The sequence below is a fragment of the Heloderma suspectum genome, chromosome 10 (genome assembly GCF_057233095.1).
Source record: "Heloderma suspectum isolate Gila_16-S chromosome 10, 16-S_ref, whole genome shotgun sequence".
NCBI classification, from domain to species: Eukaryota; Metazoa; Chordata; class Lepidosauria; order Squamata; family Helodermatidae; genus Heloderma; species Heloderma suspectum.
Window position 1 is genome coordinate 21,334,242 of NC_139467.1, and position 18,913 is coordinate 21,353,154.

An 18,913-nucleotide genomic window follows, 5' to 3' on the forward strand; every position below is an offset into this window, starting at 1 on the left:
CTCCCGAAAGAGGGTCTATGACCCCCCTGGCAAAGGCAAAGTACAGGCTGATGGAGCAGGATTGCAGCTTAGATCAATAGGCATATGGTCAAGGAACACCTAATTACTTTGAATGAGTTCAAATCTCCAGGGCCAGATGAACTGCACCCTAGAGGAATAAAGGAACTGGCAGAAGAACTCTCAGAACCACTGTCTATTCTCTTTGAGAAATCATGGAGGACGGGTGAAGTGCCAGATGACTGGAGGAGGGCTAAAGTTGTCCCTATCTTCAAAAAGGGTAAAAAGGAGGAACCTGGGAACTACAGACCAGTCAGTCTGACATCAATCTGTGGGAAAATTCTGGAGCAGATGACAAAGCAATCCATCTGGAAGCAGCTTGAAAACAATGCAGTGATTACTCAAGGCCAACATGGATTTGTCAAGAACAAATCCTGCCAGACAAATCTGATCTCATTTTTGATCAAGTAACCTCCCTTGTGGACTGTGGGAATGCTGTGGACATAAGATACATCGACTTCAACAAAGCTTTCGACAAAGTGCCCCATGATATCCTGAGGAGCTAAGTAGCTCAAAGTGGGCTAGATGAAACAATTTGGTGGATCCACAGTTGGCTACAGAATGGGACTCAAAGAGTGCTTATCAATGGGATCTTTTCAAACTGGGGAGAGGTACGAGTGGGGTACCGCAGGGCTCAGTCCTGGGCCCAGTGCTCTTCAACATTTTTATTAATGACTTGGATGAGGAGGTGCAGAGAACGCTGATCAAATTTGCAGATGACACAGAATTGGGCGGGATAACTAATACTTTGGAGGACAGAAACAATTCAAAGTGATCTTGACAGACTGGAGCTCTGGGCAGAAAATAACAGAATGACATTTAATAGGGATAAATGCCAAGTTCTGCACCTAGGAAAAAGAAACCAAATGCACAGTTACAAGATGGGGGATACATGGCTTAACAACACTACAAGCGAGAAGGATCTTGGAATTGTTGTCGATCACAAGCTGAATATGAGCCAACAATGTGATGTGGCTGCAAAAAAGGCTAATGCTATTTTGGGCTGCATTAATAGAAGCATCGCTTCCAAATCCCAGGTACTAGTTCCCCTCTACTCAGCACTTGTTAGGCCTCATCTGGAGTACTGTGACCAGTTTGGGTACCGCACTTTAAGAAGGATACAGACAAGCTGGAGAGGGTTCAGAGGAGGGCAACAAGGATGATCAGGGGACTGGAAACAAAGCCCTATGAAGAGAGACTGAAAGAACTGGGTATGTTTAGCCTTGAGAAGAGAAGACTGAGGGGAGATATGATAGCGCTCTTCAAGTCCTTGAAAGGTTGTCACAGAGAGGAAGGTCAGCATCTCTTCTTGATCATCCCAGAATGCAGGACACAGAACAATGGGCTCAAGTTAAAGGAAGCCAGATTCTGGCTGAACATCAGGAAAAACGTCCTGATGGTTAGAGCAATACGACAATGGAACCAATTACCTAGGGAGGTGGTGGGCTATCCCACACTGGAGGCATTCAAGACGAGGCTGGACAGCCATCTGTCAGGGATGCTCTGACTTGGATTCCTGCATTGAGCAGGGGGTTGGACTCGATGGTCTTGTAGGCCCCTTCCAACCCTACTGTTCTATGATTCTATGAAGTTTATTGAGTGACCTTGAGACAGCCGCTCTCTCTCATCCAAACCTAACTCAAAGGGCTGTTGTAAGGATAAGGAGCTAAGGGTGGTGTTCAGGGCTCTCCCCCGCTTTTATCCTCACAACAGACCTGCAAGGTAGGTTGGACTGAGGGACAGTGACTGGTTCAGCAAGTGTTATGGTTGGGTGGGGATTTGAACCTTGGTCTTCCTGCTTCTAGCCTGCCATGCTAGCTACTGCATGTCACTTGTTCCCAGTGACTATACCTGAGAGTATGTCCACAAAGGGGTTTCTGCTGCTCCTGGCTCAGTGTCACAATGTAAGTCCAGAAAATCCATCCCTAAAGTTTGGTTCTGCTCTTCCCTTTTACCTTCGTCTTCCACCCACTTTCCTATTTACCTTTCAACATGTGCCGCTCTTCACTTTGACACCATTTTGTTTGCAGCTTCTGCTGTCTCAAATGGGGACAACATGTTTCAGGAATGAGAGAAGCTCTGTTTCCAGGTATAATTTCATCTACTAGTAGCTCTTCTCAAGCTGTGGGGGATGACTACTAGCTCCCTCCCCTTCCCTGGCCAGTAAACTGTGTAGTAAGATCACTGGGTTCCCAAACAAAGGGTGAAGGAATGCAGCTACTCCATATCTACCTGATCCCTAAAAGCAGTTCTGTTTGAACTTGCCCTTGGCAAGGAAATGAAAATGCCAACAACTGTCTGAACTTGTCCCTTGTGTGGAGAGATATTTGTCAAAGCCAGGTGTGGGCAGTGCCAGAGCCAAAAATGGTTGGGGTCACCTTTTCTCTTTTTCTGCCACCCTCTTCTCTCTCCCTCTCTGCCCAGTGGGCTGCTGGGAGAGGCAAAGATCGCTCGTGCCAGGTGTCTGAACTGATTGCTTGCAGAGAGCTGCATGTCATTAGGCCTGGAGCAATGGGTTGCCCATCTGCCTTAAAGCTATTATGTGGGAAAGTAAATTTAGGGAAATGTGCATTTTTCCACCCCGAAACATGAATTTTCAGAAACGGTAAGAGTTTAAAAAGCAACAACAGACTATTCAAAAGTATTAAGATTTGTTGGTTTGTTACATTTATATCCCACCCTTTTTCCTCCTTAAGGAACCCAAGGTGGCATACATAATCCTCCTCCATTTTATCCTCACAACAAGAACCCTATGAGGTAGGTTGGGCTGAGAGTTTGTGACTGGCCCAAAGTCTTCCAGTGAGCTTCCATGGCCGAGTGGGGGCTAGACCTGGATCTCCCGGCTCCCAGTCCAACAATGTAGCCACTGCTGAAATACTGAACATTCCAAAACAGTGAACACAAATATTAGATTTTTGTTCCTCCATGGGGCAAACAGCAGCCTGGCTGATGATTTTGATTGGGAAACAGCTGGGGACGTTGGGTGGAAGGCAGGCCCATCCCTGCCATGCAGCAGGGTGAACAGAAGAAGAGCCCTGCTGAATCAGGTCAAGGGCCCATCTAGTCCAGCATTTCTTCACACAGTGGCCCACCAGCTGTCGACCAGGAACCCACAATCAGGACATGAGTGCAACAGCACCCTTCTGGTCACGTTTCCCAGCAACTGGTTTATGTAGGCATACTGCCTCTGATACTGGAGGTTGCATATAGCCATTGATAGCCTTTTCCTTCAGGAATCTGTCTAATCTTTTAAAGCCATCCAAAGTGGTGGCCATTGCTACATCATGTGGTTGTGAATTCCATGGCTTAACTGTGTGTGGTATGAAGAAATCCTCCTGTCTGTCCTGAATCTCCCACCTCTCAGCTTCATGGGATGACCGCAGGTTCTAGTATTTTGAGAGAGGCAGAAAAATGTCTCCCTATCCACATTCTCCACACCATGCATAATTTTGTACACCTCTATCATGTCTCCCCTTACTTGCCCTTCTTCGAAACTAAACAGTCCCAGCTGTTGGAGCAGCTCATAGAGGAGCTGCTCCAGCCCCTTGATCATTATAGCTACCCTTTTCTGCGCTACAATACCTTTTTTAGGTGTGGTGACCAGAAGTGTATACAGTATTGGAAGTGTGGTCACACCATAGATTTTTATAAGGGCCGTATGAGGACGGACTGCCCCCCCCACACCCCATGAAGTCCGGTCGGGACGGACCCTACCTGCCGCTGGCAGGTCCAGGTCCGTCCTCCTCAGTCCGCAGTCGTCCGCTGCTGCGTTGCAGACACAAATGGCGTCCAGCGTAGCGGATGCAATTTGCGTCCCTGCCCTTTGCCATGATTGGCTACGTAAATATTTGTGATTGGCTACGTAAATATTTACATAGCCTATCACAGCATAGGGCAGGGAATCAAATGGCGTCCGCTATGCCGGACGCCATTTGCATCTTCAGCCCGGCAGTGGACGGAAGTCCGGTTGCGGACAGGTCCAGTCGGTGGCTCCACGGACTTGCCACGGAGTAGAGCTGGCCGGGGAGGATTCCGGAGGGAGGGAGGGACGGATCGCCTCTCCCCCCTCCCGCGGACCACACAGCGGACTGGTAAGTGGGGTTCGTACACCCCTAAGACTAACACATTTATTGCAACACAGCAGTAGCTTTTTTCAGCCAGAACCCACTTGGTAGGATGCATTTGACCAAGTGGACTGTGTGTGGCTGGCACACAAAATTTCATACAGTCCTGTACATGCCTGCTCAGGCATGTACATTTCATGCAATTCTGTACTTGTCTGCTCAGAAGTGAGCCTCGGTGAACGCGGTGGGACATATTCCCAGGTAAGGGTGCATAGGATTCATCAAGGGCACAACCCTATGCATATTTAGACCAGAGAAAGTCCTATAATTCCAAGCATGCCCCAGACAGCATGGCTGGCTGAAGGGGTGCTGGGAGTTGTAGGACTATTTTTCTGTCTAAACATAACATAGGATTGTGCCCTAAAGCACTTCCACTCCCTTTTCTGCAACAGGCTATTTCCAGATGCCCCTCTGGAATATGCAGTTTGTTTGTGTAAGGCGTTTCTGTTATTAAAGGAAAGCGTGGAAGGAAGGAAGATACTTGGCTGACTAGTCTTTCCTGTTGCAAGGTGGGCACAAGCTTTGCTCTGTGTGTATAAGAAAGAAAGAAAGAAAGAAAGAAAGAAAGAGAAATCTGGAACCTAGAACCTAGCAGCAGGCAAATGGAAAAGCAGCAGGAGACATTTACAGATTGTACAAGCTCATCTGTGCACTTGCCTGCAACAGAAGATACTAGTAAAGCAGCAAGGAAGTTTGCTCTTTGGGGTTAAAACTGAATAATGGTCATTTGCATCCGAGGGACATCCACAAGGGATTGCTAGCAGGAGAAGCAAGTATCTCAGTGCTAAACCAGACCTGACAGGGCAGCTGTTCACAGTTCACAAGACTGCCCATTCTCTCTTAAAGCAGGAGAGGGTGTGTGTGTGCGCGCACGTGTGTGTGGTGTCTGTTCTTTACATTTAAAAAAGTGTGTGGGGGAGGGAAGCAAAGCCCCCCCCCCTCCACCTTTGCAATGCTCGGCTGCTTGAAGTGGCTTTCGCTGACTTGGCTCAAATAACAGAAGTGAGCCAGGCTGGCAGAAAATGGTTTTAAACAGCAGTAGAGTGCTTAATTTATTATATCCTGAAATTTGTCCCGAGTCCTAGTGTTAGGAAGAGCTAAAACGTTGCATTTTAAAAGAGCTAGGATTAGAGTGTTGGACTGGGACTTGGGAGATCCGGGTTCTAGTCCCCACTCAGCTGTGAAGCTCACTGGGTGACTTTGGGCCTGTCACTGACTCTCGGCCTAACCTACCTCACAGGGTTGTTGTGAGGATGAAATGGAGAGGAGGATGGTTGCCTTGGGTTCCTTGCAAGAGGGGGAAAAAAAGGTGGGATATAAATGTAATAATAAATAAAAAGGAAATAAACTGCTCGTACTGCAGGAAGGGCGGGTTTAAACTCAGAGCATGCTTCAGCAATGGCTCAGGGTCCCTTTTTCGAGGCCATTTCAGGCACCTTCATAAAGGTTGCCTTCTCTTTGCTGTTCCTTTAACCAAAATGTTCCTCACAGTGGAGTGAAAGGGTAGTTCCCCCTTTTGACAGTGTTAGAAATAAACCTTCTACATGATCATGCACGTGAGTGCCCTTTAACCAACTCAAATGCAGTTTCAACAAAGCCCTGGAGATGCCTGGGTGGGTTGTGATTCATTCCAGAGGTTGCTGATGGGGCTTTAAATCAGGGGAGCAAGAACCTCTTTCAGCCCGGGGGCCAAATTTCATTTCAGAGAAGCTTTGGGGGGCCATATTCGGGGGGGGGCAAAGGCAAAAGGGGTAGGGCCAAACATACCAGGATATTTTAACTTAAATCTCTTACTGCCAGTAATGAAGCCTCAGGAGAGGCTTTTCAGTGTTTTAGAATTGGGGGTGGGGGAGAGAACTGCACAACAGCCAGGAAACCAGCAAATAATCGGTGCTTGGGAAGGACACACGGCCAACTGTTGTGTAGTGGCGAGAGAGTGGGAGTTGGGAGATCCGGGTTCTAGTCCCCACTTGGCCATGAAGCTCACTGGGTGACTTTGGGCCAGTCACAGACTCTCAGCCCAACCTACCTCACAGGGTTCTTGTTGTGAGGATAAAATGGAGGAGGATTATGTATGCCACCTTGGGTTCCTTAAGGAGGAAAAAGGGTGGGATATAAATGTAACAAACCAACAAATCTTAATACTTTTGAATAGTCTGTTGTTGCTTTTTAAACTCTTACCTGGCTGTTGTTTTGAGGATAAAATGGAGAGGAGGAGGATTATGTACGCCACCTTGGGTTCCTTGCAAGAGGAAAAAAGGCAGGATATAAATGTAATTAATTAATTAAAATAAAATAAACTGTGGAACCCCGAAGGGCCAGAATGTGACTCCGAAAGGGCCATATTTTGCCATGGGCCTGAGATTGTTTACCCCTGCTTTAAATGTTTGCTTCCATAGAATAGTAGAATAGTAGGGTTGGAAGGGGCCTACAAGACCATCGAGTCCAACCCCTGCTTTGATATCATTGTTTCTGAGACAGAGGAACAAACAGCATCAAAGTAAGCTATCTTTAATTGTGCCTCTATTTCTGTACTACACATCAGTGGAAGCTGGTGGCTCTGATGTCAGTGGGGCGGTGAATCTGCTCCGGGTTCAGCCAGAACCAGTCAGAGCTCTAAAGGAGCTATCCAAGGTGTCAAGCATGAAGGGAGTCAGACAAATGCAGAGAGACCGCTGTACCCAGAGAGGTTGCTAAAAGCATCCCATCTTCCTTACAGGCATATGGCAGGCTGCTTCCAGCTGCTTCATGTCTTCTGAGAACGAAGTCCCACTGAGGTTGGCGGGTTAAGTGTACGTAGGGTTGTAGCCTCTGTCCCACAGACTCTTTAAGACAGGAGTCTTCCATATCTTGTTCAACTGCAAGTCCCACCACCTCGAGCCAGCTGCTAAATTGCCAACATAAGACAATGCTGAGGAATGTGCTGTACCTTTAGAGTTCTGATTGGTTCTGACTAAAACCCAGAGCAGACTCACCACCCCACTGACATCGGAGCCACCAGCCTCTACTGCTACAAACAGAGGCAGTCGTCCTACTGATCTACCCACCACCAGCTGTAATGCATCCATAGATTGCGTTTACAGGTTTCATGGAATAGGAAACAGACAACAAAAATTTAGTAATTGTTTATTATTTGCTGGAATGTCAACATGGGTAAGACCAGCTCTGTCCTCAGGGTCAGTTCGTCCACATGACTTCCTGGATCCATGCCACAAAGTTACATACTCTGGTGTAAACCCCAGGCCGCTTGGCCTGGGCACATTTCTCCATGCCCCAGGAGACAATCCCTTCCAAGTGCTGATTGCAGACCAGAGGTCCTCCAGAGTCACCCTGCAGAAAACAGCACAGCTCCTAACATTGCATTATGTCCACCTGGCCTCTTGGGGGCAGCATTGTGACAGCGTGGGCACTTTGCTGCAACCGTGGTACTGACCTTAAGCATGGCCAGCCATATGCATTTGATGGATAAAATACCTGTTTTTTCTCATGCTGCTTATATCTCAAACACCTTTATGTATATATGTAACTAAAATCTGGCTAGGGGTTCCCTATCCCTTAGATGGTGCACAAATGTGTCATAGCAAGCATCCTCTTAGAAGAGGCATTCCCTTCTGTGTGTGTGTGAGAGAAGATGGGATGCCTCTTTTAGGATGGTGCTTTCCCCTCTAAAATAAGCCATTGTATTAAAAATAATAGATATTTTAAAATCTCCCGCCTGATTAATTGGGGACACGTTTTTAGTCAATTAGACGTTTTTTAAACTGTCTTGTCTAACCAATTAGTGAACTAACAGCGCAATCCTACAAATGTCTACTCAAAATTAAGCTGTAGTAGTGCTTGCTCCCAGGTAAATGTATAGTAAATGTGGTGCCTGCAGACCCCCCCCCTTTGCACATGAAGTGCCCTGTTGATCCCTGTGATTTATTTAACTGTATTTTAAAATTTATCCCCCCCCCCCCCGATGGCCAGGAATTCTTCAAAGTGAAACACTAGCCTCCAGTTGTCTACCATCTTTGTTTGCCAGAGATATTCTTAAAGAGGGCAGGCAGGTAGGTGGAGACCAGGGCTTTGTTTTGAAGTGGGGGGGGGAGAAGGGAGATCTTCCAGCCCCTCCTTAAATACCCCAAGTGAAGGAAAGCCCACTACCTCCCAAGGCAATTTGTTTCACTGTCAAACAGGTCTTACTGTTAGGACTTTTCTTCTAATGTTTAGCCAAAATCTGCTTCTCTGTCATCAGGGCCGGCGCCAAGGGTAGGCATGGTTGGGCTCCTGCCAGGGGCCCACTCCCCAGCAGGGGCCCACTGGCGGCCCCCTGGAGCCACTCCTTCTCTCCACTCTTACAATCTTCTTGTTCACTGCCTCTCATTCTGGCCCAGACCATGATGTTGGTGAGAAGGAGGAGCAGTAGATGCCACTGTCTACTTGCTCACTGGTTCTTTGCCTGCCTGCTTGCCTGGCAAGCAAGCAAGTGGTAGCAGTGATGAGAAAGAGTACAAGGAGCAATTGCAGCTGGTGACAATGGCAGTGAGAAGGTAGATTCACTGAGGGAGGGGGGCCATTGTGGGGGTCTTGTCCAAGGGCCCTCCAAAACCTGGAGCTGGCACTGCATGTCAATTTTCACCCATTGGTTCTAGACCCACCTTGAAACACACAAAGTAAGTCTGTTTCATCTTCTGTGTGATAGCTGTTCTGATAGTTGAAGACCACTATCATGTCTCCTCTTAATCTCCACCAAGCTAAACATGCCCAGCCATTCCTCATTAGAATTAGCTTCCAGACCAGACCCCTGACCCTCCTGGTTGGCGGTTGCCCTCCTCTGGCTGTGCTCTAGTTTGTCACTGTCCTGCTTAAAATGTGGCACCCAGAACTCGACACAGTGCTTCAGATGCAGCCTGACTAGCACAAAACCTGTTCCCAGCTTCTAATTAGTACTGGAGCATATCCATTTCGGCCTGTATCCAGCTAAAATCAATTCTGCACCAAGTTAATTCAAACCCTGTACTATGTCTTCTGCAACCTGTATACATTGTGCAAAATAAGCTAATTAACAAACATGCTGCTAGTTTGCATATTTTCTTCGGATTTTGCTAATCGTGGGAAAGGCAAAGAACTACGGAGGGGATTGAAGGTGGGGTGGGGGGATCTACAAGACTTTGCTCACAAGCTTTTCAGCAATGAGGTCTAGAAACTCTTGCGAAATGGAAGCGGAGATATTTAGGAAGCTGAATTTTGCACTTTGTTGTTTTTTTAAAAAAAAATGGAGTTCATGTACTGATTTTGCAGAATCCTGCACATATCCTACAAATCTTACCCAGTTGGTCAGCAGCATTCTCTGTTGTTTCCTGTGACAGGAGTTCTAGCAACTGTGCTGGTACATACAACACGCTGAAATTCTGAACATTCTGTCATTTCTTGAGCTGAATTTGTATGTCACACAGCAAATGCACGTATTTGTGGCATCTCGTACCACAAATGGTGTTTTCAAGGTGGTAGGATATGCACACAAATTTGGAATAACAGTTTCTAAAATCTGCTAGTGCAGCCTGCCACCCACAAGGTGCCACGGAAGCAGTTTTTAAAATCCGCTAGTGCAGCCTGCCACCCACAAGATGCCACAGAAGCAGTTTCTAAAATCCGCTAGTGCAGCCTGCCACCCACAAGGTGCCACGGAAGCAGTTTCCAAAATCCGCTAGTGCAGCCTGCCACCCACAAGGTGCCACGGAAGCAGTTTCCAAAATCCGCTAGTGCAGCCTGCCACCCACAAGGTGCCACGGAAGCAGTTTCCAAAATCCGCTAGTGCAGCCTGCCACCCACAAGGTGCCACGGAAGCAGTTTCCAAAATCCGCTAGTGCAGCCTGCCACCCACAAGATGCCACGGAAGCAGTTTCCAAAATCCGCTAGTGCAGCCTGCCACCCACAAGGTGCCACAGAAGCAGTTTCTAAAATCCGCTAGTGCAGCCTGCCACCCACAAGATGCCACGGAAGCAGTTTCTAAAATCCGCTAGTGCAGCCTGCCACCCACAAGGTGCCATGGAAGCAGTTTCTAAAATCCGCTAGTGCAGCCTGCCACCCACAAGGTGCCACGGAAGCAGTTTCTAAAATCCGCTAGTGCAGGCTGCCATCCACAAGATGCCACAGAAGCAGTTTCTAAAATCCGCTAGTGCAGCCTGCTACCCACAAGATGCCACGGAAGCAGTTGCTGCTGCTTGTTCTTTATTCCTTGTTCTCCACTGCTGCAGAAGGATTGACTTTTATACATAATGTAAAGCGACTGTAGCTAATCTCATCTGACACACATATGCCTAAGGGTATGACTTAGGTTTCACCCCCTAATCACGTTCAGATCAAAGTAGCTGTCTGTGTAGCTTGCTAATCTGAATGTATTTGCCCACAAAATAATAATAATAATAATAATAATAATAATGATAATGGCATTATGAGTTTGGTTGTCTTGATAAGCATGGATGAGCCTGTCTTCTTGATTTGACTGAGAAACAAATGGCTGGTCACAATGCTGGCTCAAGACATTTTGCTGCCCGAAGCAGAGTCCAAAATACTGTGTGTGTTCCTCACTGACCCACCACCACCACCACCACCAGGCACACGCACGCACACACACACACACACATGGGCAGTTGGGGGAACCTCTTTCAGCCTGAGGGTGGAATTCAATCATGGAGAAGTTCTTGGGGGCCGTATTTCAGCGATGGGCAGGGCCCAAGGCACAAAGGGCAGGGCCAAAGCACTCCCAATACGAGCATATTTTAGCTTCAAGTTCTGAGTGCCAGTAACAAAGCCTTAGGATAGGTGTTTCAACCTTTTAGAATGGGGAACAGCTGTGCAAAAGCCTGGAAATTAGGAAGCCATCAGTGGTGGGGGGGGAGGAGGAGTGACCATCTAGGGAAGGGCAAAATTGGGACACTCAGAGGGCCGCATTTGGCTCCTGGTCCTGAGGTTCCCCACCCCTGCAATAGGACCAGCACTTGAAAAAGTCTTGCTGCACCATTCGGACACAAATTTCTGCCTTCATCTATCAGCCCTGGGTGGTCAGGTGAGGCATTTGACAACAGATAGTTATGGGCGCAACCCTATGCATGTTTAGACAGAAAAAAGGCCTAAAACTCCCAGCATGCCCCAGCCAGCATGCTCCATGGTACCTTAAGGGAGCAATCCAATGGGAATAGGGGGCTGCCTACCAGTGCAGGGCAGGTGGAGTACAGAGGGGATCTCCTCCACACCCCAGCTTCCCTGCATTTGCAGCTAGATGGCCGATTTCAGCTGTCTAGCCATGGGACTTCAGGTGGGCGGGGGGGGGAGGCCAGACAAAGCATAGGAAGTGTCGTACTGACACTTCCCCACCTCCCGCCTCTGGGAGTGCCCTCTTTCGCCCCGCTCTGCACTGCTCATCCGAGCACGGAGCTGGGGATGTTCTGCGCCACCTATGTGGGGGAGGGAGCAGGGAGGCAGTTTTCCAGGAACTGACCTCGGAGCACCGGCTCCAAGGTTGGTTCCCAGAAACCGAACAATCCTATGGCCATCTAGCCACTGTCTAGTGGCCATAGGATTGTGCCCAGATGTTCTTTGTAAGTCATGGATGGCTATTCAGAGTAGGGGTGGACGAAAGTCCCTTACCTGGTCCCGCAGCTTGCTTCGCAGTGGGGGGGAGGTGCTCCCTTTCTCCCCCCGAAATTCTTGGCGGTGGGGAGGCACCCCGTCCCTCCCTGGCGAAATTCTGGCCGGGGAGGAGGCGCCCCGTCCCTCCCTGCCGAAATTCTGGCCGGGGGGGAGGCGCCCCATCCCTCCCTGCCGAAATTCTGGCCGGGGGGGAGCGCCCCGTCTCCTCAGCCGCGAATCTCGTCTCCTGCCGGGATGCAAATGGCGGCGGCCGTAGCCGCCGCCGTTTGCATCCCTGCAGTCAGCTGTGATAGGCTAGGTAAATCCTTACATAGCCTATCACGGCTGACTTTGGGGGGGGGGGAAGCGCGTACGCAAATGGCGGCGCCCATGGGCGCCGCCATTTGTGTTCCTTATTTGGGCATGTGTAGTCTACGTAAACATTTACGTAGACTACGGCGAAAATAAGGGCAACGCAAATAGCGTTGCCCTTATTTTCGCCATAGTCTACGTAAATGTTTAAATAGACTACACGTGCCCAAATAAGGAATGCAAATGCCAGTGCCCATGGGCGCCGCCATTTGCATACACGCTTCCCCCCCCCCAAAGTCAGCCGTGATAGGCTACGTAAGGATTTACCTAGCCTATCACGGTGTTTTTTGAAAATCTAGCCGTGATAGGCTATGTAAATCTTTACGTAGCCTATCACGTTTGTTGTTGTTGTTGTTTTTTACTTGGAAATGGCGGCAGCAGCAGCCGGTCGGAAGACCGGCCGCCGCCAAACCGCCGCCAAACTGCCGCCAAACCGCCGCTGCGAGCCGCTGCCGCGAGGGACATTCGCCAAAGGTAAGTCCCATCCCGGGGGGTGGCGGGGGGGGGGGCAGACCGTTTCTCCACCAATTTCGGGGGGCCGAATGCATTGGCATTTGGCCTCCCGGAGATTCGTGGAGAAATTCTCTGATATCCCTAATTCAGAGGCACTGTATGTGCAAGCATAGGCTGTGAATAAAAGAGGGGAAGGTAAATTTGAAAGAAACATGCATGAAACAAGGCAGGGGGAGGGGAAAAGAAAGGGGGAAGAGAAGCTGCAGAAGAATGGGCAGGGGCAAGGCTGGTCCAAGTCATTTTACTGCCTGAGGCAGAGCAGCAAATGCTGCCCCCCTACCCCACCCCACCCCACCCACAGCAAGGTGCATAGTACTCAAGGCTAGGGACGTTATTTTTGCACCTGTCAGGAATGATTCTGAGCATGTGGAGATAGTTAGCAGCTCAGACTCAGAATGGTAACAGCCAGAACCAGGGGAGGTTTCCTCCCTAGCGAGCTCAGATATGGATAGGCATTCTTCTCAGGACCTTGGCACACAGAAGGCTCGACTTGAAGCCCCCCCTTTCCTCCTCCATGAGAACGCAGGTCTCGGCGGAGGAGGAGAGTGCGGGGTGTGACTTGGAGGATGCTAGAGTCCAGCGCAGAGCAAAGCGGGAAAAGTTAGAGGCGGAGCTCGGATGTTCCACCCGGTTGGCTATGCATGATAGCCTACGTAGGGGGGCACAATTGTAAGGGAGGGGCATCCCCCCCCCAAGTTATTCTGGCTGGCAAGTTCTTGTTTCAAACTGCTGGCAATGTCTCTAATTCCCACTTGGCTCTGCTATTGATATTTGTAATTGTGTGAAGTAGCTGTTCTCCTTTGTAGCCTGAGAATCTCTGAGGATTTGCATTTGTAAAGAACATGGTCGTTAACTAATAAAGTAGTGAGCCCGAAGCCTGGTATCCTGGAGTGTGTGATTGTGAAGGGAGAGGACCAAGGGACCTGACAGCACCTGAGGCAGAAAAACCCACAAGCGCCTCACCCCAGCAGTAAAAAATACAATAATCATAAATTAAATAAATAACACTTTGCTGCCCTTACATGGCATCGACAATCAACTGCCTAAGGCAGCTGCTTCACTCTGCCTAATGGTAGGGCTGCCTTGCAAGGGGTGGGGGGTAGAATCTGAATGTGCAAAAGCAGGTGGCGGAAGCTTCCCATGAAGCCACTTTAGTAGCAAAGTCATGCTTCCCTCATACCTGGCAGGAGTCCACTCCACCTTCTGGAACGCCAGCACACACCATACTGTCTGTGATGTGCTGTGGATAAGAGGCTGCACACTGCTCTCGGGTGATAATCCTGACGTCCCCACACTGCAGGACGCTCGGGAACGTTGCTGTAAAAAAATATGCCCCCCTTCCCTGTTTAATAACTACTCAAATGGCAAAATTCACAATGCCTATAATGTAGTGATGTCTGATGATGATATTGTTGTTTTATTTATTATTAGTAATAATAATGTATTATATTTATTTGTTGTTGTTTATGATGTTGTTGTTGTTATTTTAATTTTTATCTTGCCTTTTCACCCCAAAAATGGTGTTCAAGGCAGCTAACACTAAAATACAAATTAGAAGTACTTCATTAAAATGTAAAATAAAAACAACATTAAAAAATACAATTGAAAACAGGTGAGCAAAAGAGAAGAGGAGAGGGCATTCTCTCACACGGGTACCTTGGGGAGTGGTGATGGTGCCCCACCCGGATACAAGGCATGTTGTCCCAGGGACAGAGCAGCCTGAAGGTAATTTCAGAGGCCGTATCGTCTGGCTGACAGCAACAGGGTTCTGCAGCTTCAGCAACATGATGTCATTGTTGAAGGTGCGGGCATCATATTGAGGATGGCGGATGTACCGGACCACCCTCCGGACCTGTTGCCCTTCCTCCCAGGCATTCAAGTTGTGTTTCCCCAGGCGCACGATAATGTTGCTAGGCAAGAGGAGAACGGGAAAGTAGGTTGAAAGTAGGAAAGTAGGTCCCAGGGCACAGTCTGAAGGCACATGAGGCAGCCACCTTGTTTCAGCTAAGCAGGTTTGGATCTGGTCAGTGCTTGGAGGGGAGACCACCTGAGAGCCACATGTAGCCACCTTGAGTTCCATGATGAAAGAAAGGTGGGGTATAAATTAAATAAATAAATAAATGGATACAGACAGCATCACTGAACACATTCTCCCCTGCTTACTCACAACCAAGTCACCAATCAAGCAATTAATTATTGCTCTTCTGCTTGTAGAGTACTCAGCACAGTTTCACAACACATCAGAAACATTCCAATGATTAAACTAAAAGCAGCAGTTTAAAACACAGAAGCTAAGCAGCGATCAAATTAAGCACTGAAAGCCTGTTGAAAAAGGCAAGTTTTTAACTGATGAGCAATAGGAGTCAAAGAGAGGACCTAGTGGATCTCCACCAACGGGGTCTTCTAGAGCTGCGGGGCCACTACTGAAAAGGTCCTGTCTTCATGCTTATTTGCCAAGAGGCCCAAGATGATGGCACAGACAGAAGGGCCTCTGTGGCTGTTCTTAAAAGTCTAGGCAGGCTTATAAGGGAAAAGATGGTCCCTAACATCGCCAGGTCCTAGCCCATTTAGAGCTAATTAATATATGTTTGTAGAGTTGCCAACCCTTTGCTAAAGTGAACTTGGTTGCCCCCTTCCCGGCTAATTTGGCACTGAGTGGCAAACCCAGATTTATTGCTGGGTGGTGTGTGATACAGCCCAAAGAATTGCCTCTCTCAAGTCTAGTCCCCGCTCCGCCATGGAAGCTCACTGGGTGACTTTGGGCCAGTCACACACTCTCAGCCCAACCTACCTCACAGGGTTGTTGTTGTGAGGATAAAATGGAGAGGAGGAGGACAATGTAAGCTGCTTTGGGTTCCTTGCAAGAGGAAAAAAGGCAGGATATAAATGCAATAAATAAAATAAAATAATAAATTGTGTCCACAAGAATTCGGAAGAAATTTCAAATGTACGTCTCAGCCAATGCAAGTTTTATAGTTACGTCAGCAGCAAGGCTGGCCTGTTTTGTTCAGAGGACAGCCCGTTATTTCAAGATGTCCTCTACTGGTCCAGTCCAAGCCCAGTTTAAAGGTAAAGAACCATAAAAGGGGAGAGCAGCAAGGCCCTCAAAGCTGTCCATCCACAATTAGCGCCCGAAGAGTAGACTAAGCAGCGGGCACACAGGTCACCTGGTCCCAGTCTTCCCGCTTACTGTGACGTGTATTAATTTTCTATTTAAATGATGGTTGTTATTTCTAAATTGGCTTCTATAATTATAAATTAGCAATGTGTTTCGGACCAAATTCAGAGTGCTAGTTGTAACCTATAAAGCCCTATGTGGCTCAAGACCCAAATACCTCAAGGACCACCACTCCCTGTATGAACTTAGCCAGGCTCTGAGGTTAGCTGTAGAAGCCCTTCCCAGTGTGTTCCCTCCAGGAGAAGCTCAGTTCCGGAATGGGCCTTTCCCCATGTTTATGGATACTCTGCTCCTGCCCACCCCACCCCAGGAAGCTGTTCTGGTGCCGACCCTGTTATCTTTTCAGCACGTCCTCATTTCCCCAGGCATTTGGGTATTAGTTAGGGCCCAAGTGTTGTGAGCTGCTTTGTGATGTTCATTCTGGGCTGTGAGCAGGGGAAGATTTTGTGTATTTGTAGGTGAACAGTTGTCATATTGCATTGTTTTTAGATTATGTTTTTATGGTACTTACTTTTATTTGTTTGATTGTGCTGATTGTGAGTTATATTGATTTAGGGTTTGTTTGTTTTTGTTTTGCTTGGTTTGATTTTTTCCCTTATTCTTCCTGTTACATTAATCATGGATTTCTGTATTGTGTGTGTAAGTCTCCTTGAGACTACTCTTTGTGGTGGGAAGTGACACATACATTTAATAAAATAAAATAATAATAATACCATAATATGCAAACGCTATATAAATTTTTGTCCACTTTTTTGGTGATGTATTTCTCCTTTTTTGGTGATCATAGAATAGTAAGATTGGAAGGGGCCTACAAGATCATCGAGCCCAAACCCCTGCTCAGTGCAGGAATCCAAGTCAAAGCATCCCCGACAGATGGTTGTCCAGCCTCGTCTGGAATGCCTCCAGTGTGGGAGAGCCCACCACTTCCTGAGGTAATTGGTTCTATTGTCGTATTGCTCTAACAGTCAGGAAGGTTCTCCTGATGTTCAGCTGGCATCTGGCTTCCTGTAACTTCAGCCCATTATTCCGTGTCCTGCACTCTGGGATGATCGAGAAGAGATGCTGGCCTTCCTGATCTACTTCCCCACCCGGGGGGTGGGGCAGGGGTGATGCATATGTGGCACCCTGATTGGAGCTTAATTTAACACATGACCAATGTTAAGTCTCATGCATGAAAATTAGATGAGAAAACTTGGGCTTATATCTAGTTAATAATTGCCTTTGGGAGGCTTCATTCCTGTCAACTGCTCCCTGCCCCAGTGGAAATTGCAGGAAGAGAGAATAAAAGGACATCCCCAGAATCCTGAAGAAGACAATTCCCATAATACAGGAACTAAAAATGGTGGCTTTGCAGGGCCAGCTCTACTGGTAGGCAGAGTGAGGTAGCACCCTCAAGTAGCAGATGCTGGGGGACGCAGAGCAGTTGGAGGACAGAGCTGTGTGTGCCAGGCAGTCTGCCCCTAAGATAGTCTGCTGCCCTCAGATGTAGCAAGGATGCTGTCCTGTCCCCAGTGTTGAAATAAGATTCAACTACCAGTCCAGTCGGCTTCTGGATGTGGACTAGGAAGGGGCGCCATCTTGTCCTTTGCTTCAGGCTGTAAAATATCTTGGACCAGCCCTGCTGCTTTTGAAAGCCACTGTGAAACAACGGATCCGGTTTGTAGGAAGCTGAGAGTTCACAATGGTTCTATGAAATGTTTCAAACAATAGTTTACAATTTAGAAATGCGCTGAACCACCCTTGTTCAATCACTTATAATGATTTGTAATGTAAGATCTATCCACAAGATGGCAGCGTTTGTCTGTCTGCCTCAACTGGTATCCAGAGGAGAATGGCCATATCTTGAAGTGATGGGGAAGAGTAAGTCAGCCCACTTTCTTCTGTCATTGCAATATGCCCTCCCGCACAGCTGTTTTGAACTAAACACAAAAAAACCTCTTGGACGAGGCCTTGGAGGTCATCTAGTGACCAGAGGTGGGCAGACCTCAGGCTTGTTGCATTTACTGGAAAACAGGGACAGGTATGAAAGGCATACATTTGGCACTAAAGAATTCTGAGTCCAGGAATTTATCTTATACCAGAACTGCACTGAGGTCATGGTCCTTCCACCCTCAAAAATCCACTTCCAGGTTGCCCCAAATTTCCTTTATTTCGGCAGTATAATTGGGAAGTGGGAGTCACTCAACCGTTGCTGAGAGTTAGAAATCCTTGCTGATCTACTGCAAATTATCCAGAGATCTGCTGGCAGATTCTGATCTGTCCACCTACCCTTGCTCATTGCAGGAGTCTTGCAATTGCAGGATCCCTGACAGATTCTACCCAGCCTTGCTCATTGCAAGGGTCTTGCAACTGCAGGATCCCTGACAGATTCTACCCAGCCTTGCCCATTGCAAGAGTCTTGCAACTTCAGGATCCCTGACATGTTCTACCCAGCCTTGCTCCTTGCAGGAGTCTTGAAACTCCCTGACAGGTTCTACCCAGCCTTGCTCCTTGCAGGAGTCTTGCAACTGCAGGATCCCTGACAGGATCCACCCAGCCTTGCTCCTTGCAGGAGTCTTGCAACTACAAGATCCCTGACAGATGGCCACCCAGCTTCTGTTTAAATGCCTCCTGTAAAGGAGAGCCCACCACTTCCTGAGGCAGTCTGTTCCACTGTCAAACAGCTCTTACCCTTAGGAAGTTTCTCCTAAAATCTGCTTCCCTGCCATTTCCACTCTTTTGTTCTAATCCTGCCCTCTGGGGCAACAAAGAACAAGGCAACTCCATCTTCTGAGTGACCACCTCTCAGATGCCCGACTGCAGACCTCCTAGTGTCTTATCAAGTTGGTCCTCACACACACTAATTTTTTTTAAAAAATCTATCTCCCATTTCTACAGGTTGGAATTTCCACTCATTTAATCAAACCCACACTCCACATTTACTCCACTGCATATTAGTTTCCTTCATCCAGGCTGAAGTATGGTGGAGGCAGAGAGCATTTAGTGAAGAAGATGCTAGAGATGCTAGTTTGGCCCAAGGAACCATTTAGCAAAACAGTTCAGACACTGCCGTACA

The 18,913-nt window shown here is 47.9% G+C and overlaps 1 protein-coding gene across 1 annotated transcript in view; it reads right to left on the reverse strand.

Moving 5' to 3' along the window:
* Positions 1–7,316: 7,316 nt before the first annotated feature.
* LOC146337940 (kallikrein-14-like) overlaps positions 7,317–18,913 on the reverse strand; it is a 53,771-nt gene continuing 42,174 nt past the window's right edge. The window contains exons 6-8 of the mRNA XM_084816346.1: positions 14,337–14,590; positions 13,861–13,997; positions 7,317–7,511 (exon numbers count right to left, since the gene is read on the reverse strand). Of these exons, the coding sequence (XP_084672472.1) occupies positions 7,359–7,511; positions 13,861–13,997; positions 14,337–14,590 (544 nt within the window). The 3' untranslated portion in view covers positions 7,317–7,358. The remainder of the gene's footprint in view (positions 7,512–13,860; positions 13,998–14,336; positions 14,591–18,913) is intronic.